The sequence below is a fragment of the Megalobrama amblycephala genome, linkage group LG16 (assembly GCF_018812025.1).
Source record: "Megalobrama amblycephala isolate DHTTF-2021 linkage group LG16, ASM1881202v1, whole genome shotgun sequence".
NCBI lineage: Eukaryota > Metazoa > Chordata > Actinopteri > Cypriniformes > Xenocyprididae > Megalobrama > Megalobrama amblycephala.
In genome coordinates, this window is record NC_063059.1 from 40743172 (window position 1) to 40768310 (window position 25139).

Here is a 25139-nt window from a genome sequence, read left to right on the forward strand (position 1 = left end):
TGTGAGTGTGTGTTGTGTATGTGTGTTATGTTCTGTGTGTGTGTGTGTGTGTGTGTGTGTGTGTGTGTTGTGTATGTGTGTTATGTTCTGTGTGTGTGTTTATGTTGTGTGTGTTATGTTCTGTGTGTGTGTTTATGTTGTGTGTGTGTGTTATGTTCTGTGTGTGTGTGTGTGTGTGTGTGTGTGTGAGTGTGTGTTGTGTATGTGTGTTATGTTCTGTCTGTGTGTGTGTGAGTGTGTGTTGTGTATGTGTGTTATGTTCTGTGTGTGTGTGTTGTGTATGTGTGTTATGTTCTGTGTGTGTGTGTGTGTGTGTGTGTGTTGTGTATGTGTGTTATGTTCTGTGTGTGTGTTTATGTTGTGTGTGTGTGTTATGTTCTGTGTGTGTGTGTGTGTGTGTGTTGTGTATGTGTGTTATGTTCTGTGTGTGTGTTTATGTTGTGTGTGTGTGTGTGTGTGTGTGTGTGTGTGTATGTTGTGTATGTGTTTATGTTGTGTATGTGTGTTATGTTCTGTGTGTGTGTTTATGTTGTGTGTGTGTGTGTGTGTGTGTGTGTGTATGTTGTGTATGTGTTTATGTTGTGTATGTGTGTTATGTTCTCTGTGTGTGTGTGTACATGTGTTTATGTTGTGTGTGTGTGTTATGTTCTGTGTGTGTGTGTGTGTGTGTGTATGTTGTGTATGTGTTTATGTTGTGTATGTATGTGTGTTATGTTGTTTGTTTGTATGTTGTGTATGTGTTTATGTTGTGTGTGTGTGTGTGTGTGTGTGTGTGTGTGTGTGTGTGTGTGTGTTATGTTCTGTGTGTGTGTTTATGTTGTGTGTGTGTGTTATGTTCTGTGTGTGTGTGTGTGTGTGTGTTGTGTATGTGTGTTATGTTCTGTGTGTGTGTTTATGTTGTGTGTGTGTGTGTGTGTGTGTTTATGTTGTGTATGTGTGTTATGTTCTGTGTGTGTGTGTGTGTGTGTGTGTGTGAGTGTGTGTTGTGTATGTGTGTTATGTTCTGTATGTGTGTTATGTTCTGTGTGTGTGTGTGTGTTATGTTCTGTGTGTGTGTGTGTTTATGTTGTGTATGTGTGTTATGTTCTGTGTGTGTGTGTGTGTGTGTGTGTGTACCTCATCACAGTTGAAGACCAGCACTTGTCTTCCAAACAATCCTCCCAGGGCTTTGACGGACTCAGTCTTGCCGGTTCCCGCAGGGCCGTACGGGTTCCCGCCCAAACCCATCTCCATGGCCTGTGTCAGTGTCAGATAGCACTTGTCCGTGAGAGGCGTGTGCACCAGTTTAGGAGCGTTGCCCTGAAAGAGAGAGAGAGTGAAGCAGCGTGAGGATCCGACTCCAGCATCCCTTGTGTTACGAGTGTCACCAAAGATCTTGACCCAATAACAAAACCTTGACTGAGCTGATGTTACTTCATCACTTTCCACCATGTGTCATTCTGTTCATTTGGGCTGCTGTCTGACTGTCTTTCTGAGCCGATCACCTGACCCTCACCTGATACTCATAGGTGTAGCTGAACTCTGCGTCCACCATCTGTATGGAGCAGCGCTGCTCTGTGTTCAGGTAGAAGCGCAGCTGTTTCTTCCAGATCCAGTCGTCAGTGGTGTGAATCTGAGCTTCTCTCAGACTCTGAACGACCGAGATGTTGTGGATCACGTCCAGAATCAGAGCCCTCAGCTTCAGCTGCAGAACTCTGGACTCTACAACACAAAACCATCAGAAAGTGAGTCTTTCCTGGTTAAATAAAGGGTGAAATCAACAGCTAATGACTGTTTCTGAACGCTGAAGTGTGTCAGGTTTGATCGGGAGCAGAGGTGGAGAGTGTTTTTATCAAACAGAGGCGTCTGAAGAACAGGCTAGAAGTGTTTGTAATTAGATCATTGAGGCCCTGCAGCAGCAGCAGTTTTTCCTGAGTGACTTATAATCAGAATTACCCATAATCACTGTTAACAGTGTGGCTCATCAGAAGCTCCATTTACTTGAATTTATAGTGAGTCTCATTGAAGCTTCAGTGAATAAACTCCTGAGCTCATAAATGGACTAAAGAGCTTTATGGATGTTCACATCGCTTTATTCGTTAGATTAATCTGACAATTAGCGAACGATGTGAATATGCAGTCAGAGAAGTAGAGGCTTTATTCAGAATCACCTGCAGTGTGAAAAACAGAAAGAAATTAAACAGAGCAGTGTCATTGACACAAACACACACACACATTCACTAAAATCAAACAGATGCCTATTTATTTTATATAAAGTCAATTATTATGATTATTATTTAGAGATTAATTTTTAATCAAATTAATTACGTGATGTGGCAATTAATTAATCGAATTAATTGCAAAGTAAAAAATCTGAGAGAAAAGATCATTTAAAGTCATTATTGTGTAAAGCATCAAACAGACATTATGAAAAGCAGCTTCAGAAAGAAATATTTTATTTGATTCAACATAAAATTTATTACACAAACTTTTGGACCAGATTTTAATTTCTATTTTAACTATAGCTTTTAATGTTCTCTTAATGTTTTTTTTTTAATATATGTAAATAATAAATTATTTATTACAGGCTTATTAATCTAAATAAGAATCTAAAACTGCCAGTAGGTGGCAGTAAATGTCTAAATGAGTAAGTCATTCATTTGATTCGTTCAAACAGCTGATTCATTCAGGAATGAAGTAAACGGCTCTCTTTATGAATGAGTCATTGAATCATTGATTCGTCCGATTCATTCAAAACACGGATTCAGAAATGAAACGCTGATGTGTTTTGCTCGGAGACGAACAGTTCAGGTACAAGTCAACTGACCGACTTTTTTCTTTGTTTAATTTGAAGAGTTCATTTGCAAAAACAGTTAACTCCATTTTTATTAATTCTCACAAATCATGTTTTTTTTTATTGTGCATTCCTAGTAATATCAATCAAACTGCAGTTGGGTTGTTTTGATTAAGTAATAATAACTTTAAAAAATACAGGTAAATTAAAAAATTAAAGTTCATTGAAAGTATGTTTTTTATATATATTAAAAGTTTGTTTTTTTATTAAAAGCAGATAATTCCAACAGTCGTTTTTTGGCAAAAGCAGATAACTCCACATTTCATGTTTCAGAGTTAAACAAAACCCAAGTAATTGCTTTGTTGCATTTAAAACACACTCAAACACATGTGTGCACACAAACGCACACACACACACACACACACACACACACACTAACAGATCGGCACACAAGTCAGTGCTTCCCACACATAGACCTTACTTGGGCGGGCCGCCCACGTATAATAACGGCCGCCCAAGTATATTTGGAGACACATTGTTGCTTTTATTATTTTTATCCTCTTATATCCGCACAAGATAATGAAACCATCCGCGATCGATTAACTAGTCGTTTCATACCTGCTCGTTACGTGTGCATCAGAACTGTTTACTCCCGCTAACATTCAAACGGGCGCTGCATTTTGCAAAGTCACTAGGCGGCGCTGTTGCGCGTTCTACAAGCTCGCGCAACAGCGCTTCAGACTGCTTCAAAGTGATTCTCAATCAATGAAAAGCGCAGATTTATGCCAAGCGTTTGCTAATGAACTCAAGTTGATGAATTATTACAATGTCTACTTTATGGCCTTTATATAAAATGTTTTAGACGATTGTAAGAATCTGAAGGATCAGCCTGCAATAGTACAGACATTTCAAAATAAGAGTCCCGGTGTATTTCGGGCTTGTTTATAATTAAAAGTCACATGCTAAGTTTTTTCTTTTTCTTTTGGGCATTATTGGTATTTTGGTTACTATAAATTGTATTTAATTTGATTTCTATTTAATTAGTAAAAAGTAAATTATTGTAGTCTCCCCCACAGGAAGAAAAGACTAAGAACATTATTTGACACAAATATTATTCATTTTAAAAATTTTACTAGTAAAATCTGCGTCCCATTCACTGAGAGAGACACTATATGACAGCAAGGAGAACATAGGAAAAGGAGAACCATTTAAATGCTGTAATTTGAACGTGCTATACGTGGAGAATAATGCACAGCACTTAGTTCATTTTTTTAAAAAAGTGGCGTTTATCGGTTTTTGCAAATGAACTCTTCATGTGCACACTGAACATGGGCTGGAGCTCTTAATTTTGAACTCTCGAAGTGCACCAGATTGATGACTTTAAATTTAAAATGCACAAAATCTGCAAAATGTACAAAACACCGACGAGATGATTTATATTTGAATATAAATCATCCTGTCCGCAAAGAATGATTTTTAAATAAATAAATCACTATAAATTAAAGCCATTACAAATACTATCACAATGTATAATGTATAATTTTTCCCATTATCATATTATGAGAGATTCAAGATTTGTTCGTTTTATTAGGCTATAACAACAACCATTGTGCTTAATTGTCATATAAAATAATGTCACAGTGCAAAAAAAGGCTTCTTTTCCTTAATGCAAAATTTAATTTCTGTTTTTCTTTCATTTAACTTTGAATGTCTATTACTGGTTTAACTACTACTGTAACCTGAATTTCTATCATTTATAGCATTGTTAGAAGTGAAAAAGATTGTGTTTATTAGCCTCTTCTGAGAACACTTTCCAGCAGATTTGAGTAGCGTGAGGTTTAAGCATGTAAGCAGGTGTTCAGTACCTGCAGTGTCGTCTGTGTTGGTGTCTACACTGGTGTAGTTCTCCAGTTTGGCGGTGAGCTCCTGCTCCAGCTGATGGAGGCTCTGCTGGCGTATGGCGTTCTCCACATCCGCTGTGAACTGGATCTGCTCTGCCAGGCACAGAATCTGGAAACAGAGTCACTCCACAGTCACTTCAGCTGAACCGCAGGAACTCATGGGTGTTTCTGAAGAAGTGTGTGTGTGTGTGTGTGTGTGTGTGTGTGTGTGTGTGTGTGTGTGTTACCTGAGAAGGGTAGCGTGTGGGGTCCAAGTTTCCTTTCTTCCCAGCATTCACACACTCACACAGAAGATGTTTCAGGGTGTTTTTCATCTCTGTGGAGAGAGCGCTCAGCCAAACCTGACATCAACCCACAAAAACAAAGGAATATTAAATATAAAAGAATAAAATATTGTTACATATAAAATATACATGTCAAACCTGACACATATCCACAAAATAAAAGGAATATTAAATATAACAGAATCAAATGTGTGTGTGTGTGTATATATGTATAAAATCACACACACACAGTAGCGGCCAAAAGTGATGTCTGGAGGGGATTTGTTTTTAATGACCCTACAAATTTGAATAAAACATCAAAATATGAGGAAACTATTTTATATATTTCTAAATATTTTAAATATGAGGAAAGAACAAAACACTAAACTTGGTTAATGTGTTTATCTGACAAAATTATTTGGCAAAAAAAGACAGAGATCTGACCTCCACGTCGTTGGAGATGCTGATGGTGTTCTGGAGCGGCACCATCTCTCCCTCCAGTGATTTCATGGCTGTGATGCTCTGAAAACTCTGATCAAACTCCACACTGCTGATGCCTTCAACACACAATCATCCATGTCTCTATACGCAGCTGTTTGTGTGATAACTGTGAACAGGCGTGTGTGTGTGTGTGTGTTACCTGCGAAGAGTTTCTTCAGGTGTGTGTGTATGACAGTAGGGTTTGTGGCCTGTCCGAGAATCTCCAGCAGATCGTCGTCTCCAATGAAGTAAAACCGAGGAAATGCAGAACGCTTCTCCTGCATGGGTCAAATGTCATTAAAATATTCATGAAAATCTAATATTTAAATGTTTATATTCATATTTAAATATTTACATATTAATATAAAAATGATATAAATATAGAACATATATATATATATATATATATATATATATATATATATATATATATATATATATATATATATATATATTAGGGGTGAAACAGTTCTCGGCAAAAAAAAACACACTCGGTTCGACACACACTTGCAGTTAGGCTAATGTATGTTTCATAAACGCCGTCATCACCAGGGTGTAGATAGCGTGCGAGCGCAGGTGAGACCTGAACAGCACACGTTGATATCTGTGTTTAAAGTAAACTCATTTAAGCCTTGCTAATTTAAACATTCAAGTGCAAGGCGCGAAAGAGAACTTGCGCGCGCTGTGAGAAGAACTGTGCACTCATCCGAAGCGCGCAAATATTGAGGTCTCCTTCAAGTCTTGTGTGTGAATGGACAAATTCACACAGAATTATGTCAGCATTCCCGTCTTGGCGAGTATCCTAGCAAGCATAGTCGGTTATTTTTTTACCTAAACATAGCATATACCGAACCGTACCGAAACTGTGAGCCTAAAACCGTGATACAAACTGAACCGTGAGTAATCTGAACCATTGCACCCCTAATATATATATATATATATATATATATATATATATATATATATATATATATATATATATATATATTTATGAAGACTTCAGATGCAAAAGCCTCTAAGTGCTGAGTTCTGAAATTTTCTTTTTATCAAGCTTGTATGTTTATGTTCAGTTATCTCACTTTAATGTCAATGAAAAAGGAAAAGTGAAATTACTGAACCTAAACATACGAGCTTGATAAAAATGCTCATTTTAGAAGAAAATTTCAGACAGCACTTAGAGGCTTTTGCATCTGAAATCTTCATATATATATATATATATATATATATGCACATATTTAAATATAGCAAATATAGTGTCTTATTTTTGTTACTGTTATTTCGATGTTTTTTTTTACATGTATTCATGTTTTTGCTATGACTCTACAAATATGTCAGCAGGTAAAAATTACAATTATATATTAAAGCTGCTAGCAGCGATGAAAGGGCCCTCGCACCCGGGCTCACCACCACCTGTTGGCCTTAGGAAAAGAGTGAATAGTGGGCGACATGCATGTAATCGAGTAAATACAGGAGAATTATGCCAAAGTCATTTAGAAATGCCACACTTCATGCTGCCAACAGGTGGCGCTTTGACCATAACTGAATATTGCGATATAGATGTGTTCAGGCCAGAAATATTATCAAATGTGTGACGTTTGGAGCAGATCGGACATTGTATGCCTGAGTTACAACAACTTCCTGTTTCGTGGCGTTAATCGCATACATTAGCACTTAGCCAAGGGTTGCATGATTTAACGTGTCTCTAGCATGTTTGGTACTTCGTGGCATATTGAAATGTGTTACTGGTAGTGAATTACAGTGTAAAGCATGCCATTTCCTGTTTCCAGCAGGTGGCGCTACACTAACTGAATATTGTCATATAGATGTCTTTAGGCCAGGACTCTCATCACACATGTGCAGTTTGAGGCATATCAGACATTGTTTGTCCGAGTTACAACAGCTTCCTCTTTCATGGCGAAACATCGAACTTTGTCAGGCCGCCACAGACACGCCCTTCAGCAAAAACTCAAGATCTTCGCAATTTAACGTCACAAAGGCCTTTAGATTAGACTGACCAAATATAATGTTGATCTGATTAAAGCACTAGGAGAAGTTCGTTAAAGTACATGTGGAAATGGCAAAAACTGCCAAAAGTTTATAGAGAAAATTCAAAATATCCCACTTCCTGTTGGGTTTACAAACTTTGCACCAGGAGCTTTTTTGTAGGTATTGGGCTGTTACATCTGTCTACCGAATTTCATAACTGTACGTGAAACGTAGCACGAAGGGCGCTTAATTGAAATTGTGTAGGTGGTGCTATCGAGCCATTTTGCCACACCTAATTCTGAAACCCATATCAGATGTAAATTTTCACCACTTCTGACGCGTGTGCAAAGTTTCATGAGTTTTTGAGAACGTTTAGGCCCTCAAAAATGCGATTCATTGTGGAGAAGAAGAATAATTGTCTGAGCAATTCCAATAGGGTCCTCACACCATCAGTGCTCGGGCCCTAATTATTTGAATTTACCTCCAGGAATTCATTGAGGGATTTCTGGCAGCGCTGTAACTGGTCCAAGATGGTGACGAGAGAGTTTCTGATTCCAGCTCGAGTCGTGAGAGATGTGACCCTGCTGTCCCTCTGAACGTCTGCCATGATCGCCCTACACACAGACACAGGTGAGTGAATCCACACTCATCTCTCTCACGCCCGTCCCAGCATCCCCTCCCCGCTGACCTGAAATCCTGGTCCACCCTCTGAAAGCGGGCCTGTTCCCGCGGCAACGCCCCACGGCCAAATATGGGCTCGAGGTAGACCCACTTCCTCTGGATGGTGTTGAGGTTCTGGAGGTACTCGTCGAGGTCGGCCAGTCGGGTTTCCCACAGCGACACTTTGTCCTGGAAGCGCAGGTAATAGGGCGAGTCTTTGAGCGACTGCAGCAGGCAACGGTTGTCGCCCACCTGGTTGACCATGTCCCTCCAGTCCTTGATGACACGCAGAGAGCCGCCCTGACTGTCCGTGTAGTCCGTCAGGGTGAAACACGCGCCGGCGCCCCACAGTTCCAGCTCCCGCAGGGCCTCGCGGATGGTGACCTCCGCCTGGGCGCGACTGTTGAGATCCTGCTCACAGAGACAGACGTGATTACTGTGTTTATAGGGAATCAAACTGCAGAAAATGCACTTTTTTTACTTTAGTTAGTGTGTAAAGTTGTTGTTTGAACATAAACAATATCTGCAAAGTTACGACTCTCAAAGTTCAGTGTGTGTGTGTGTGTACCTTGAGCTCCAGGGCTTTGTCTATGATGTTGTCGGCCACTCGTAGCAGGTCTCTGAACTGCAGTCTCTCGAGTGTGGTTCCTCTGGGCAGAGAGACGAGCCGGAACAGATCCAGCCAGTGTTCCTGAGAGAGGTGTTCACCGCGCACGTACTTTAACACTGGAACTACAGCCTAAAACACACACACACACACACACACACACACCGCTGTAAAGCTTCATCTTTAACACACCTGTGTTTTGCCCATCTACAATTAATATTGAAATAAATAATCAACAATCATATCAAGTGATATAATTTTAAGTAGCCCTTTTTGGACAGTAATTGTTTCTCATGGGGACATTAGGTATTTTCAGCATTAACCGAGGTTAGTCTGTGATTTCATTGTTGTCTGAATCTAGAAAGTCATGTTTTTCTCCCAGCACCAGTTTAAAAATTCCCAGCCAAATTACCTACGGTTTTCATTTTTTGACAGACGCTAATGTCATGTGGTCATTTAACTGCTGTCAGAATCCACGTCTCTGAGTTTGTAAGAGAAGTCGTTTTGTAAATCCCTTTTTGACCACTGCTGACCAATGTGCACGCATTTTAATTATGGACACTTTTTTTAATGAAATGCTGGAAAATGTTTACATGAACAATATTACATCATCGCGTGACTGCAGTGAGGGCGTGCTGTCAAGAAAAAATACAAATTAAAAAGAGCACAAAATCACAACTTTCGAAAAGTGCCATTTTTATGGTATGCAATAATTTTTTTTTTAAATATTTATTATATAGCCTACAAATTATGGCTTGCACAACAAATGATTTCAGTAGTCTAACAAGCAGCCAGGACAAATGTTTATCTTATATAAATAAGAGTTTGCCTGAACTTATTTCTGCTCATTTTTAAAATCATTTTGAGAGATACAGTGCAAGGCAGAAAACCATTTAAGTTACACTGCATCAATTTTCCTGTTTTTAACCCTTTAATGTCACTTGGTGCTGTCAAAAAGTCAAAATAAAATGTTGTGTTTTGAAAAAAATACTCCTTAAATTTCTCTCGTCATGTCCTCTATCAGTATGCAATGAACGCTGATCGAATGTGTGTTTATTCTCGACATTTTATTTTGACTTTATTCTCGAAATTTAACAAGTTTTTTCTTGAAATGATTTTATTCTCAAAATTTAAGTTTATTCTCAACATTTTATTTTGACTTTTTTTCCCACGCAATTTAATGTGTTTTTTTCCCCGAAACGACTTTATTCTCAATATTTTATTTTGACATTTTTTTCTCAAAATTGTACAGGTTTTTTTCTCAGAACACAATTGTCAAAATTTTTATTTGATTCTCGACATTTTTTTTTTTTTCTTGAAATCTAACAAGTTTTTTTCTCGAAACATGACTTCATTCTCAATTTAATAAGTTTATTAACATTTTATTTCAACTTTTTTCTTAAAATTTTACAGTTTTTTTTCTCGAAACATGACTTTATTCTCAATTTAATAAGTTTATTAACATTTTATTTAAACTTTTTTCTTAAAATTGTACATTTTTTTTCTCGAAACACGACTTTATTCTCAAATTAATAAGTTTATTAACATTTTATTTCAACTTTTTTCTTAAAATTTGACAGTTTTTTTCTCGAAACACGACTTTATTCTCAATTTAATACGTTCATTCTGACATTTTATTTTGACTTTTTTTCTTGAAATTTAAAGTTTTTTTCTCGAAACAACGACTTCATTCTCAATTTAATGAGTTTATTAACATTTTATTTCAACTTTTTTCTTAAAATTTGACAGTTTTTTTCTCGAAACACGACTTTATTCTCAATTTAATAAGTTCATTCTGACATTTTATTTAGACTTTTTTTCTTGAAATTTAAAGTTTTTTTCTCGAAACAACGACTTCATTCTCAATTTAATGAGTTTATTAACATTTTATTTCAACTTTTTTCTTAAAATTTTAGTTTTTTTCTCGAAACACAACTTTATTCTCAATTTAATTAGTTCATTCTGACATTTTATTTTGACTTTTTTCTTGAAATTTAAAGTTTTTTTCTCGAAACAACGACTTCATTCTCAATTTAATGAGTTTATTAACATTTTATTTCAACTTTTTTCTTAAAATTTTAGTTTTTTTCTCGAAACACGACTTTATTTTCAAAATTTCGATTTGATTCTCGACATTTTATTTAGACTTTTTTTCTCGAAATTTAATGAATTTGTTTCCCGAAATTAAATAAATTTTTCCTGAAACTTAAGTTTTTTTCTCAAAATAATGACTTTATTCTCAAAATTTTTTATTTGATTCTCGACTTTTTTTTCCCTCGAAATCTATCGAGTTTTTTCTCGAAACACGACTTCATTCTCAATTTAATAAGTTCATTCTGACATTTTATTTTGACTTTTTTTCTTGAAATTTAACGTTTTTTTCTTGAAACGACTTTCTTCTCAATTTAATGAGTTTAATAACATTTTATTTCGACTTTTTTTCCTAAAAGTTTACATGTTTTTTTTCTCAAAACACGACTTTATTCTCAAAATTTTGATTTGATTCTCGACATTTTATTTAGACTTTTTTTCCCCCGAAATTAAATACATTTTTCCCTAGACTTAATGAGTTTTTTTCTCGAAACATGACTTTATCCTCACAATTTAATGATTTTATTCTCTACATTTTATTTCGATTTTTTTAACACATTTAATCGCACATTATAATGACTTTAACCACGAGATGGTTTTGTTTTTTTATTATTACTTGGCCCTAATCCTCTTTTAAGGTGACATAGTTACACTGTAATTACTCATATAAGTACTGAGTGATATTAATTAACTACAAGCACTTCCTATAGAGTGTTAGGCTGTGGTTTAGGGTTAGTCGCTAATAATTATGCATAATTTACTGTTATTACTATAGTAAGTACAGGTATTAACATGTAACTACGTCACTTTAAAATAACGTGTTACCAAAAGGGAAAAAATCAATCTATTTTGAAAATAGCTGAGCTTTTGTCACACTACTGAAAATGCAGGCCTATTGAAGTTCATAGAATCACTAATTTTAGCTTCAACACAGAGGAACAAACCCTCCAAATGACCTGAACATGACCCATCCTACATGTACAACAAAATTTCCACAGAATACTAGCAAATAACCGGAATAATCCATTCATGTGACCTTGTATCTGTCCACTTCCTTCTGCAGTTTGACAGACATGCTGGTTTGCTCCTCCAGCTTCCTCAGTCGGTCGTGCCACGCAAACAAAAACTCCTCGAACACGTGGGTCTTACTCCTGCAGGGAAAACACACACAGATAATGCTCAACGTTGGATATATGCTGAGTTTGCTTCAGACACAACAACTCTGAATGTCCATGAAGATCTGAGATCGTGACCTGAAGGAAATCCAGTCCTGCTCGGCGTTTTCATCCAGTCCCTGCTGAAACTCCTCGTAAAGTTCCCACATCTCTGAACACTCCTGCAGGTCCCTCAGCGTGTCTGAAGCCAGAGATGCGTCAGGAGGGCTCAGATGAAAGTGTTCACAGTCCTCCCTACGACAAACACACACATTTACTACGGTAATCTCACAGCCGTTTATCTGCTCGCAAATGCAGGAGTAAAGTCACACACGTGAGTTTTTTGCGCGTGTTCTCCAGCTCGTCGAACTCGGCTCGTCTGTCTCGGATGTTCTGGACGCACTGCTGCAGAGCCTCGTGGTCACCTGACTCGATGATGTCATGCCCGGGTTTGAGCTGGTCCCAGCGGGCTCTGAACTTCTGCAGGTCCTGCAGGTAAACCTGCACCCGCGACTCGACGTTCCCTTTCATCACCTCCACCTGACAAACACAGAGGAGACAGTGTGTGTGTGTGTGTGTGTGTGTGTGTGTTTACAGCTCCACTGCAGAACAGTTCACAAAAATACAACGCAATGCCGCTCATGCCTGAACTGAGTCATTTGAGTTGCTCCTTTCAAATGAATCATTCGAACTCACTGAATTGACTCAGAATGACTCAAATGCACAGACGTAATCTTAATAAAAACTCACTTCTTGTTCATGACAGTCTTATTTTAGTATCATTGACTATCATTGTATTTATTAATGTTTTGAATTATTTTTATTTTCATATTTTCCATTTTTATTTTCATTTCAGTTAAAGTTTTAGTAAGTTTGTTGTGTATTTTTTTTAAATGTCTATTTTTTTAATTAATTTATATTTATATTATAATTTCAACTATATTAAATATTTTTAATTAGTTTTTATTATTATATTGTCCTTTTTATGTTTTTTTAACATATTAAATTTATTTATTTAATCTGTATAGTTTTTTTATTTTAATTATTTAGTTTTAGTAATTTGAGAACTTCAATAAAAATAATGAATATTTACCTTGGCAACTAACTGAAATAAAATAAGTAAAAATAAAATAAAAAGTAAAAAAAAAATTATATATATTTTATTTAATTAATTAATTAGTTACAATAATAACCCCACTGAAAATGTATTTTATGGTATTAAACAGAAAAAAAAAAAAGACAAAAATGATGCAAAATTCTACTGGTTATTGTGGCGGAAAAAAATATTTTTATATTTTCCATTTTCATTTTAGTTAAAGTTTTAATAATTTTGTTTGTTTTTACATATGTATATTTAGTTTTTATTAATTTATATTTCAGTTATTGTTTTACATTAAATATTTTTAATTTGTTTTTATTATAATATTTTCTTTTTTTGTTTTAGTAAAATTTATTAAATTAAATCTTTAATCTTTTAGGTTTTTTATTTTTAATTTTAATGATTTAGTTTTAGTAATTTGAGTACTTCAACTCAATGAAAATACTGAAAATTTAATTTTGCCTTGGCAACTAATTAAAATAAAATAAGTTATAGTAAAAACAACACAATTGAAACAGTATTTTAATGTATTAAATGGAAAAAAGACAAAAATGTTGCACAATTCTATTGGTTATTGTGGAAAAATATTTGTATATCTTTCATTTTCATTTTAATTAAAGTTTTAGTAATTTTGTTGTGTGTTTTTGTAGTTTTTATTAGTTTTCTATTTTAAATATGAATTTTTAATTTTTAATTCAGTTTGAGTTTCAGAACTTTGAGTAATTAATTACAATTTGAATTTGTGCCACGGCAACTAACTGAAATGAAATAAGTTGTTTTTTCTTTTATTTCTGTTAACATTTATTTCATTTAAATTAACATCATTTTTTATATATATTTTTAGTTTTAGTAACAAACACTGGTTCATGACATCTTGTAGGTAAAGACACACATATGAATTAAAAGAAAAAAAGGCAAATATGATTGCAAAATTCTACCGGTTAATATGGAAAAATATACGAAACAGTAGTGTGTGTGTGTATATGAGGTGTGTGTTTGTACTTGTTCTTTAATCATGAGCTGATGACTCTCCATCACCAGCTCAAATTTGTCCCATTTGGCTCTGAGGGAGCTGATGGTGTCCAGACCTCCACCCGCCACGGAGCGCAACAGCCTGTTCTTCTCCTCCGCCTGCTGGAACTGAGGCAGAATCTGCACACAACGTCAAAACAACATTAGTACAACATTTACACACAAACACAACATTACCATCACATATCAGCACTACAGAATGTCTTTGGCTAGAATAAGCTGCAACGCGGCTCATATTCAACTCTAGGAGAACATTTCCCATCCAACAGTGAGCTGAACGAGGTGTTGATGGTGATGTACCTCAGGTTTCTGGGTCTGTAACTGGCTGTGTTTGGTATTGGCCTCTCCAATCTCATCAATGCTCTCAGGACGCAAGGACAACGTCTCCATTGCACCGCTCACGAAAGAGTCTATCACCTGAATGTGACCTGCACACACACAAAGAACAGCAGTTTGGAACTGACCAGCAGAGGTCAGTGTTGCACCATCTGATCTCCCAAACACTGCTAGAAAGCTCTGTCTGTCATAGTGTGTGCTTGTTGAGCTCAGTTATTTTAGTATCATTTATATACTATTATAGTACTTATTCATATTTTGAATTGAATATTTTTCATTTTAGTAGTTTTGTTGTGGTTCTGTAATTGAATATATACACGCATATACATTTATTATATCTTTATTTTATTTTAGTCATTTTAGTACTTCAAGTTAAACTTATATTATATCAGTTATTTGCCAAAGCAATATATATATATTTTTTTATCTAATATTTATATATTTTTTTTATATTATTTCAGCTTTATTTTAGTTTTAGTAATCAGAGTACTTTAACTAAATATGCATTTGAATTTTTTTAAATTTATTATTTATCATTATATTTGTTAACATTTATTCAAATGTTTTTATATTTTTAGTTTTCTATATTTCTATTTAGCTTCCATTTATTTTTATTTCATGTAGTATTTTTTTATTTTAGCTTTATTTTTTTTTTTTTATTTGAATATTTCAACTAATTTTTTTTTACTAAATTTTGCCTTGTCAACTAAATGAAATTACTAAAAATATAATTTATTTTTATTTCAGTTCTTCTTTTTTAGTACTTCAACTTAAACTTTGTTTATTTCAGTTAGTTGCCAAGGAACCATTTGCAAGTTTTTTTTAAGTTTCAAGTTTTACATCTATTATTTATATTTTATTTTACATTAGCTTTATTTAATTTTTAATAGTTTTAGTTAACAATAACAACAGTGTTTTGGAGCGCTGTACAATGTGTGTTGAACATGTGATCTCACCCAGGATGGATCTCCTCAGGGACGTCAGCAGAGCGTCAAACAACCTCTGGATGAGATCGTCCACGGCCACTCTGACAGGCTCACAGTTCACCGTGATGCAGTCCACCTTCTCTGTGCTACACACACACACACATTGTTAAATGCAGCACAACTTGTCAAACACTCAGTACATGATCACACACACACGGGCAGATACCTGGGCAGCCGCTCGGCCTCTTTTCCTTTGGCTTTGAGAGCTTTGAAGTTTCTCTCCCAGTCCTGGACACTGTGAAGGTGTTTCTCCACCAGAACATCTATATCCACCTGTCCCAGAACCACCCAGTCCTGAACACAGACACACAGGGAAGCAGTTTTATAAATGACATCAAATAACACCCTATGCAAACATCTTACAGATGTTATAGATCACATGCACCATTCACCCACGCTCGAGTTTCTTACACCAGTTTTCATTTATCTTGCAGGATCTTCTCATCTGTTATGAGCTATGTTAAAAATCAAATCCATTAACACTGGGTCTTAGGGATGCACCGATAAGAACATTTTGGCCAATACGATAACCGATAATTCATTATATTAGAAATCCGATAACCGATATATCGGCCGATAAATCTAAATCAAGATTTTTACATAATCTTTGACAGCCTGATCATAAAAACAAAAGTTTCACCATTAAAATCCACATCCCAAACACACAATTATTATGTTCTCATTATAATATCAAGTTGTCTTGCGCTGTAAACTAACTGTGATTTCAATCACATTTCAAGCAATTCAAAACCATAACGGCGGACAGTGCGCATATGAAGTGTCTCAGCTGAAGGAAATCCATACATTATTGATCGACTTTAATACATCGATCAAATTTTCTTGTCAGGCCGATAACGTTAACATTAAAAATGAACATATATCGGCCGATATGGTACCGATATGGTGGCTGATATATCGTGCATCCTTAGTCTTAACCGGTTGGAAATGCTAAATGTAAAAAGTAACATGTGACTAACCATTTATTAATTGCATTAACCATTTATTCATGTTTAGTTAAGACAGCTAAAATCAACTTTAAAAAGGTTCTTAAAGTCAAAGGTCATGCATTCATGCATTCACAACCTGTCCTGATTGTGCTATTTATATACTATAGTAGTATTTATTAATATTTTGAATGAGCTTTAATTGTTATTTTAGTATTTTTGTTGTCATTTTTACTAATATCTCCACTTAGCTTTTTTTATTTCAGTTTAGGTTTTAGTAAGTTTAGTACTTCAACTTCCAAGTTCCTAATTTTCAATCAAGTTTATTTATCTAATATTTATATTTTATGTTATTTCAGCTTTATTTTAATTAACAAAAATGATTTTTTAATAGTTTTAGTCTTAGTTTTAGCTCCAAATAAGAGTAAAACTATCAAAGACACATTCAGAAACTTAAATCAGCTGATGTTATTGTTTTTGACCAGTTCATTGTGAAACTGACATTTCACTTTGATTTTAGGACATTTTGATATTTCTGTGCAATAATAAATGTTGCTGCTGCATTGGGTTCGGCATTAAAACCATTCGAGTTTATTTTCAAACGGGTCAAAAGTTGAAGAAACCTATTCATACAGGTACTAGACTCATCTGATGTAGATTATGTGCTGATTATGTGTTATTTTGGAGCATGCTGGAATTCTCAAACTTTAGGGTGCAACCCTTCCCTTCTGTTATTAGCCACATAAAAAACTCCAAATCGAGAAAACTGAACCACTCGGACCTTTATACAGATCTTTTATTAGGTCGCTTTCTTAGGAAGTGATGAAATGAGCAAAACGCTGAGCTGTCATTTCAGATTTAGAACGAACACGCTACTTAACTTTGCATACAGTTTCAGACTCGTAGATCGCGTAAGTCAATGAAACTCTGATGACGGATCAGTGAACAGAGAGTTTTGTGCAGCTAATTAAAGCAGCACATGCCCACCGATCGGACATCTGCTGTTAGCAGACGCACAAATCTCAGGCAGATCGACGCGGATTAGGTTTTCCAGCCATGCTGCTAAAGAGGAAGCGCTCGGCCCATTTCCCCTCTGTGTGGGCGGCAGAAATCAGAAGTGAGTTTGTGTGCGAGTGGGCCGGGATTCCCCGTAACAGTATTAAAGAAGCATAAGAGCCTTTGACATATAGTGTCCGCTAAACCACAATTGAAAGCAGACAGTATTTCAAGAATGCAAGTTTGAAAATGCTAAAACACAATAAATAGATGCTAATATATCACTGTTATAGTTATACTAGTGCACTGATCTAGACAGCATTATGTGCATCATAGATGCATTCGACATGTCTAGGTAGGCAGTTCACTGTGTTTTCTGCTACAGGTAATGTCTAATAAACAGTGGATCTGGCTGGACGTGTGTGTGGGTGCGTGCGTGTGGGTGGGTGGGTGTTTACGGTGTTTTCTAGAACATCACTTTAAAAGTGACCTCAGTTTATGACCTTTATGAGCTGAAACTCCCTTCATGTTTTAATATTCTAATATGATTGGAATCCACCATGCATGCATTAATTGTCCAGAGCTTTATTTATAATCAACATTTCCTTTAACTTACAATTTTAAGAGAAATGTACGTATGTGCAATGTATTCTGGGATTGCTTTATCCTTGAAGGATATACGGTAACGTTCAAAAGTTTGGGGTGGATTTTATAATGTTTTCGAAAGAAGCGTCTTCCGCTCACCAAGGCTGAGTTTAATTGATCAAATATACAGTAAAACTGTGAAATATTATTACAATTTTAAATGACTGTTTTCTATGTGAATATATAGTAAAGTGTAATTTACATCCAGTGATCAAAGCTGAATTTTCAGCATCATTACTCCAGTCTTCAGTGTCACATGATCCTTCAGAAATCATTCTAATATGATGATTTGATGCTCAAGAAACATTAGTGATTATTATCAATGTTGAAAACAGTTTATTTCTGTGGAAACTGTGATACATTTTATTTTTCAGGATTCTTTGAAGAATAGAAAGTTCTAAAGAACAGCATTTATTTGAAATAGAATCTTTTGTAACATTATAAATGTCTTTACTGTCACTTTTGATCAATTTATTTGCATCCTTGCTGAACAAAAGTATTAAGTTTACTGATCCCAAACTTTTGAACGGTACTGTATCTGAGGTTGCCTTTGTTTTTGGTCAAAATCAGCTAAAAACTTTTACAAATTTTGCTGCATATTAAAAGGGGTCCTTGATTATGATTTCACTCTTTTAATTTTAGTTAAAACAACATCTGCAAAGTTGTGACACTCAAAGTTGAATGCAAAGGAAGATATTTTTTTTTAAAGACTACAACAAATGGCTGGTAGAGACAACAATGAGCTTCTTCTCGAGTTAGTGACATCACAAACCCCAAAATTTACATAAACCCCGCCCCCGAGAACACACAACAAAGGGGGCGGGGCCATGTTGAGCTGCTTTAGAGAAGAGGAAGAGTTGTTATAGTAGAGTGTTGTTGTCATGCCGTCATTTTACGCCGGACTGCTTCACAAACGAGGGTCAATTCAACACAAAACATGAACATGACGGCACATGCTAGTGGATGAGTTGAATCAACTCCACAGCAACTACATCAATTTATCCACTAACCATTCAGAAACGTCCAGTTTTTGCTCACACCCAAATATGGGCAAATTTGACAAGCTATAATAAATGATCTGTGGGGGATTTTGAGCTGAACCTTCACAGACACATTCTGGAGACACCAGAGACTGATATTACATCTTGTTAATCGCTTTAATAGAACGGGTGTCTCATTGGCGCATCGATGACATTATCTAGTCAGACAGCTCAGTAGGGTTTGAAACGCAGTCTGCAGTACCTTAAACTTGTCCAGCACTTGTGTGAGTCGACTGAAGAGGAGTTCAGCTTTGCTGAAGATGGTCAAGAAGCCGCTGGCGTTGTGTTCGATCATGCAGGTGAATATGGGCTCCTCTCCCGTCTCGCTCACGCCCTTAAACTGGTTCGGGATGCAGATGAACCTTTTCATCTCGCGGTAGTATTTTGCCCTGACCTCTTCAAACGCTGGACGGAACTGCAGCCGCCCCTGCCTGAAGAAACACACAAGATATTGAACAATAGTTTTTGTGAGTAAATGATTGGGTGAGTTTTTGATTGAACAAGACCCTTAAAACACATCAAGAGGAGAGGGGCTCTTACTTGAAGATGAGGTCGATGTTAATCTCCGGCAGGTTCTTGTTGAGGGCCTCCAGTCCCACCTGATACTGATGCTCCAGAGCTTTATACAGCTGATGGTTCCAGTGCTGACGCCAGGCCTTCATGTCTCCTGTACGAAACCCCTGAACACACACACACACACACATCCAGGCACATTTAAGGCCGCTGATAAAAGTGAGCTGCCTACATAGACAGCATTTTAGGCACCATTATGCCACCTAACAAGGCATATAAGGATCCATTTCTGTTAGGGTCCTGCTTTAGAAGGTAGATGCTTGAGCTGGGCAAATTGGGGGGGGAAATCTGTTTTTCTAATGAAAATCATGAACATTTTTAATGTTTAAAAATAAAAAAAAGCTTCAGTTTTGCCAAAATTTGTGTGATTATTCATCAGTATGACTATAGCTTAATGGATTAATGTTTGAAAATTAAGAAATTAAGACCATACAGTTATATTAATTTAATTACTGTATTAATTACTGTAGAATCATATTACTATTATTGTTGTATTATTTTACTTAAAAACTAGAATTTTTATTTTTTATTTTGTTTAATATTTTATTTAAAATTATTATTAATAATATTAATATTAATATTATTAACACAAATATTTATTATTACTATTTTTAATAGTCATATTTATATATAATCACAATTTTTGGACAAATTGTGCAACCCTACAAACAAGCAGAGAAAACCTAGAGCTTTTTATTTTTAATTATTATTAGTATTATTATTATATAAATCAGACATTTAATGTTTAAGAAAAATAATAATAATCATAAAAAATAATAATTATTATTTTGACTTACAGTTGTAAAATTACAATTCTAATATTTAAGGGAAGACTGTTGGTGCATATTGTGTTCCCAAATTAAATTATTATTATCAATATGTATTATTACTATTTTTAATAGTCATATTTATATATAATCACAATTTTTGGACAAATTGTGCAATCCTACAAACAAGCAGAGAAAACCTGGAGCTTTTTTATTTAAACATTTTAAAATTATTATTATTATATTAAATATTAAACTGTAAAATAATAAATCGAATATTCAATAAAAATAAAATAATAATAATCATTTTATCTTACAGCTGTAAAATTACAATACTGATATTTAAGGGAAGATTGTTGTGTTCCCAAATACAGAATAAAAGTGACCCAAACTACAGATTCAGAGATGAGTTTGTGTGGAGCATCATTTCCTGTGACCCGAGGCGCTCTGCAGACAGCGAGGCAGTTCACTACAGAGACAAGAAGAATCATGATCACCTGAGACTCCAGTGTGGCAAATCCAGTCCTGAGATCCTGAAGACCATCTTTCCATCTTTGCTGCTGACGCAGGAGATCCACTCCCATCAGACACACCACCTATAAAACACACACACAAAACTAAAGCCAGTCCAGACCAGCTCTTCTATGTTCATTTGTGTCTTAATGCGCCAAACGTGCACGTTCAAGGTCAGGTTAAAGGCCTGAGGAAGAGGAGAGAGCGAGATCACCTTTTCAGTGAAGTCGGTGTGCCACTTCCTGAGTTTGCGGTTCTCCGTGGAGAGTCTCTCTGCGGCGCTCTGCAGTTTACCGATGTACTGCTCCAGCTCTTTAGGATTCTCCCACGTGATCTGGAGTTTTCCGCCTTCTTCGCGAGACTGAGACCGTGGGTTCTGCCGCAAGTAAACATCGTACAACATGATTCACAGTCTATATGTGACCAGTTTATTATATAATGACACTCAAAACACAGCCTGAACTCATTTATCATGCAAAATACACTAGCATTCAAACATTTGGGGTCAGAAGGAATAGTTGTTTTAAAGAAATTAATACTTTTATTCATCAAGGATGCATTAAATTGATCAAAAGTGACAGTAAAGACATTTATAATGTTAAAAAAGGTTTCTATTTTAAATAAATACTGTTCTTTTGAACTTTATATTCATATAAACATCCTGTTTTCAACACTGATAATAATCAGAAATGTTTCTTGAGCAGCAATCAGCATATTAGAATGATTTCTGAAGAATCATGTGACACTGAAGACTGGAGTAATGATGCTGAAAAATCAGCTTTGATCACAGGAATAAATTACATTTTACCTATATATTCACATAGAAAACAGCTGTTTTAAATTGTAATAATATTTCACAATTTTTACTGCATTTTTGATCAAATAAATGCAGCCTTGGTGAGCAGAAGAGATTTCCTTCAAAAACATAAAAAGTACTATAAAATACAGTTTCATGTTCTCAGGGTTACCTTGATGACCTGCTCAAAGGCCAGAGCACAGCCGAGCATCATGGGTCGTTGAGAAGGTATCATCTGCTGATCGATGGTGTTGTAGAAATGAGCCACCTGTTAAACACACAAACACACGTCTACATACAATGCAATATTTGACCTACGTTAAACTACAAGCGAATTAAAATTTTAAGTTGTTAAACTACAGTCAAGCTACTAACAAAGAGAGGGCAGCATTGTTTAACTTAAATGATACTGCAGTAATCATCTGGTGTGAATTATATTGAGAGTTGACTCAAATGATTCAGTGATTCAAACTGATTCACAAAAATAACTTCCTAAGAGAGAACATTCTAGAATAGACTCGTTGGGTTAGTAGTCATATTGGTACTTTCAGCAAGCAAACGGTGCAAAAGCCCCTCCAGTCCGTACGTCTGTGTGTTCACACACCTGTTTGAGGATGATGGCCTGTCGGTAGAACTTCTCTGCGGTGTTTGCCGCCTGCTGGATCTTCGCAGGGATGGTGAAACCCAGAGCGGAGAGCTGCCGCACCTCTCGGAGTAAACTCACCAGCCGGTCCGAGTACTGGATCTTCAGTTTGCCATCCATGTGATCCAACTCCATGACACGATTGCTGGCCTGCAAACTACACACGTACAGGACAGGTTTATGGTGGTGCTCCTGTCACAATTTGTTTTGAAAATGTCAATACAAACATGCTAAAACCTTCAACCAGCATATTAAAGTAAGTGGATTTGGATTTGTGCCGAATGAATGAGCCCAGGTTATTTGTATGGTAAAAGTATATGTCTACATGTTTGTGTTTGTGTGTGTGTGTGTGTTAACCTGATTCCAGATTTGGGATCAGAGAGTCCCGACAGCAGGTCTCTGGTCCAGTCCTCAAACTGCTCCTGCTCGTACGATCTCAGCTGCTCCTGCAGCTCATCAGAGAAACGGACCAGCGGCCGAAACCCAGACAGATCAGAGAGCAACGCGTCTGCCATCTTCAGAGAGTCCTCCACCTACACACAGATCTTACTGCTATAACTAGTGACCAGTTCAAGTCCTTCACCACATTTACTGCTCTTTTTAAGTTCATTTAAGGCAAGACACCACAGGTCAAACTTACGAGAAATTAAATGAATAAAATAAACAGCACAATGTTACTCTCAGAGAGCAACCATACGTCTGTGTTGTGTTTTATTTTCTTTGTTTTTTACATTATTTAATTTTATAATCATTAGTCATTTATGTAGTTGTCATTTGATTTATCATTTAATCATTTATTCATATTATTATTATTAGGGCTGGGTATTGAGACAATTTTCATGATTCAATTCGATTACTATTCACATGCTTTCGATTCGATTCTGATTTCGATTATTTTGGATGTAGTATTTCAGTTTCAGTACATGGCAAATTTTCTAGAGGAAAAAAATCTCAACTAATGCTGTAAACTACACATGTAAGTCAGCTGGTACTACTATAATAATATTGAAGGTTAAGTTAACTTATTTATATACAAACACTTAAATTACACTTAATGATGTTTTTATTATAAATAAAGTTTAGAATTACAAAATCATATTTCTACTTTTTTTAAAATATTAACATTTAAATCGCGGCTGTCATAACTGATTTATTCAAACATGCATTAAATATTGAAGAACAGTATAATGAATATGTAACGGTGCATAGCTATATTTATCAGAATGTTGGTTTCTAGAGTTCATTTTCTAGCTGACTAATGAGTTTATGGTCACTGAATATGTTTTTCTGAGGTAAATGTGACGTTACGTGACATTGTTTACAAGCTGTTTTATTGACGTCTTTCCGAGGTTGAAACACTGATTGAGCGATTACACGAGACATGATACGGATTTCAGTAAGTTGTACTGTATATTTTAACATACCTTCAGATGTTCATGCATGTTTATTGCACTGTAACTGGTATTAAAGCGGAGGAGAGGATGATCACATGCTTCTCTTTAACTGAGGCGCTAAAGCGATCTGTCACGCCACATTAAACAGCGCCAAAACGGTATTTATTTTTTGAATCTCATAATAAGATGGACGTCATTTGAAATCTGAGACTTTGCTTCATATCAAAAGTAACACAAAGATTATTGCGATTTATTGGATGGGAGGCGCTACGTATTCTGCTTATTCATCAACTGAAAACAGACTAGACTAATCGATTCTTGGGAGTTAAGAATCAATATCGGTTCGTAAAAATGAGAATCGATTAAAATTGAGAAATCGATATTTTTTACCCGACCCTAATTATTATTATTTAATTTATACTGTTCATCATTTTGTGAAGCAGTAATCTTCCATTGTTTTTGCGGTGGTATAATAACTCTTGTTGGATTTGTACAGGTCAGATGAAGTCTGAGCATCGAGACCAAAAAAAAAAACGCAACTAAGATTCATCTCCTGCTTCTGCTCTTCCCTGGCTTTCTCAGTCAAACTCTCAGGCTGACAGAAGACTGATATCTGGGGTCGGACCAAATATATGTGGAGAAGATCCATCCGATAAATCAGAAAATACTGTCAGCAGCCAGAAAACAAATGCATGTCATGATGTTTTAGGTATAAAATGTTGCATAAAATCAGGCAAATGATATTTAAACAAACCCCTCTGTCAAACTCTTCAGAATATAGATTGGAATAAAACTGTAAAGTTTGATGCATGTAAAGCTGTTGTAAAGGAGAAAAAGAATTGAATATTGTAATTGAAATCAACAGATGCAAATAGATAAAATGGAATATAATATATTTTGATGGTTTTTTTCCACTAATCTGCAAGAAGACAAGTTATGGAAGCAAAATGCTGACGTCTCATCATCCAGGTGGATGCTGCACATAAGCCTGTCACGATAACTACTTTTTGTTGTGTGATATATTTCCCCAGAAATAATTGCGATATGCGATATTATTGTCATTTTAAGATCTGAATATATAATCATAATTTAACAGCATAATAATGCAAGCAGGCCTACACACTTTCAAATGACAATGAATTTAACTCTTAAGAATATTTAGATACTGGAATTGAAGCGTCAAAAATAATAATAATGTTAAATAAATATAATCCTTTGCTAACAAAAACTGCAAAATAACAAGTAGAAAAAAACACTTGTAAATGGACAAAATGGAGATTTTCCATCTACAAGTTTTCCCCTGACCTTATTTTCTCAGTAAAGTGAGGGTGCACGCTTTTGTCAGATGTCCATATGAACAAAGACACAGATTTAGCAGTCAGACATGGCCTGTTGAGGTATCTGTTTTTCTAGAGGCGTGTCTGAAAAACTTCTTTTAACTTGAGCGCCGCGTCACGCAC

The 25139-nt window shown here is 35.6% G+C and overlaps 1 protein-coding gene across 1 annotated transcript in view; it reads right to left on the reverse strand.

The window, feature by feature from the left end:
- LOC125248291 (cytoplasmic dynein 2 heavy chain 1) overlaps nucleotides 1–25139 on the reverse strand; it is a 108080-nt gene that overhangs the window by 72876 nt on the left and 10065 nt on the right. The window contains exons 12-34 of the mRNA XM_048160010.1: nucleotides 22643–22818; nucleotides 22247–22442; nucleotides 21815–21910; nucleotides 21061–21222; nucleotides 20831–20929; nucleotides 19534–19673; nucleotides 19196–19424; nucleotides 15535–15662; nucleotides 15339–15454; nucleotides 14347–14474; nucleotides 14017–14166; nucleotides 12250–12455; nucleotides 12015–12170; nucleotides 11798–11912; nucleotides 8632–8802; nucleotides 8092–8474; nucleotides 7885–8017; nucleotides 5578–5695; nucleotides 5382–5494; nucleotides 4902–5015; nucleotides 4639–4783; nucleotides 1496–1701; nucleotides 1117–1299 (exon numbers count right to left, since the gene is read on the reverse strand). Coding sequence (XP_048015967.1) covers nucleotides 1117–1299; nucleotides 1496–1701; nucleotides 4639–4783; nucleotides 4902–5015; nucleotides 5382–5494; nucleotides 5578–5695; nucleotides 7885–8017; nucleotides 8092–8474; nucleotides 8632–8802; nucleotides 11798–11912; nucleotides 12015–12170; nucleotides 12250–12455; nucleotides 14017–14166; nucleotides 14347–14474; nucleotides 15339–15454; nucleotides 15535–15662; nucleotides 19196–19424; nucleotides 19534–19673; nucleotides 20831–20929; nucleotides 21061–21222; nucleotides 21815–21910; nucleotides 22247–22442; nucleotides 22643–22818 — 3663 coding nt within the window. The remainder of the gene's footprint in view (nucleotides 1–1116; nucleotides 1300–1495; nucleotides 1702–4638; nucleotides 4784–4901; nucleotides 5016–5381; nucleotides 5495–5577; nucleotides 5696–7884; nucleotides 8018–8091; nucleotides 8475–8631; nucleotides 8803–11797; nucleotides 11913–12014; nucleotides 12171–12249; nucleotides 12456–14016; nucleotides 14167–14346; nucleotides 14475–15338; nucleotides 15455–15534; nucleotides 15663–19195; nucleotides 19425–19533; nucleotides 19674–20830; nucleotides 20930–21060; nucleotides 21223–21814; nucleotides 21911–22246; nucleotides 22443–22642; nucleotides 22819–25139) is intronic.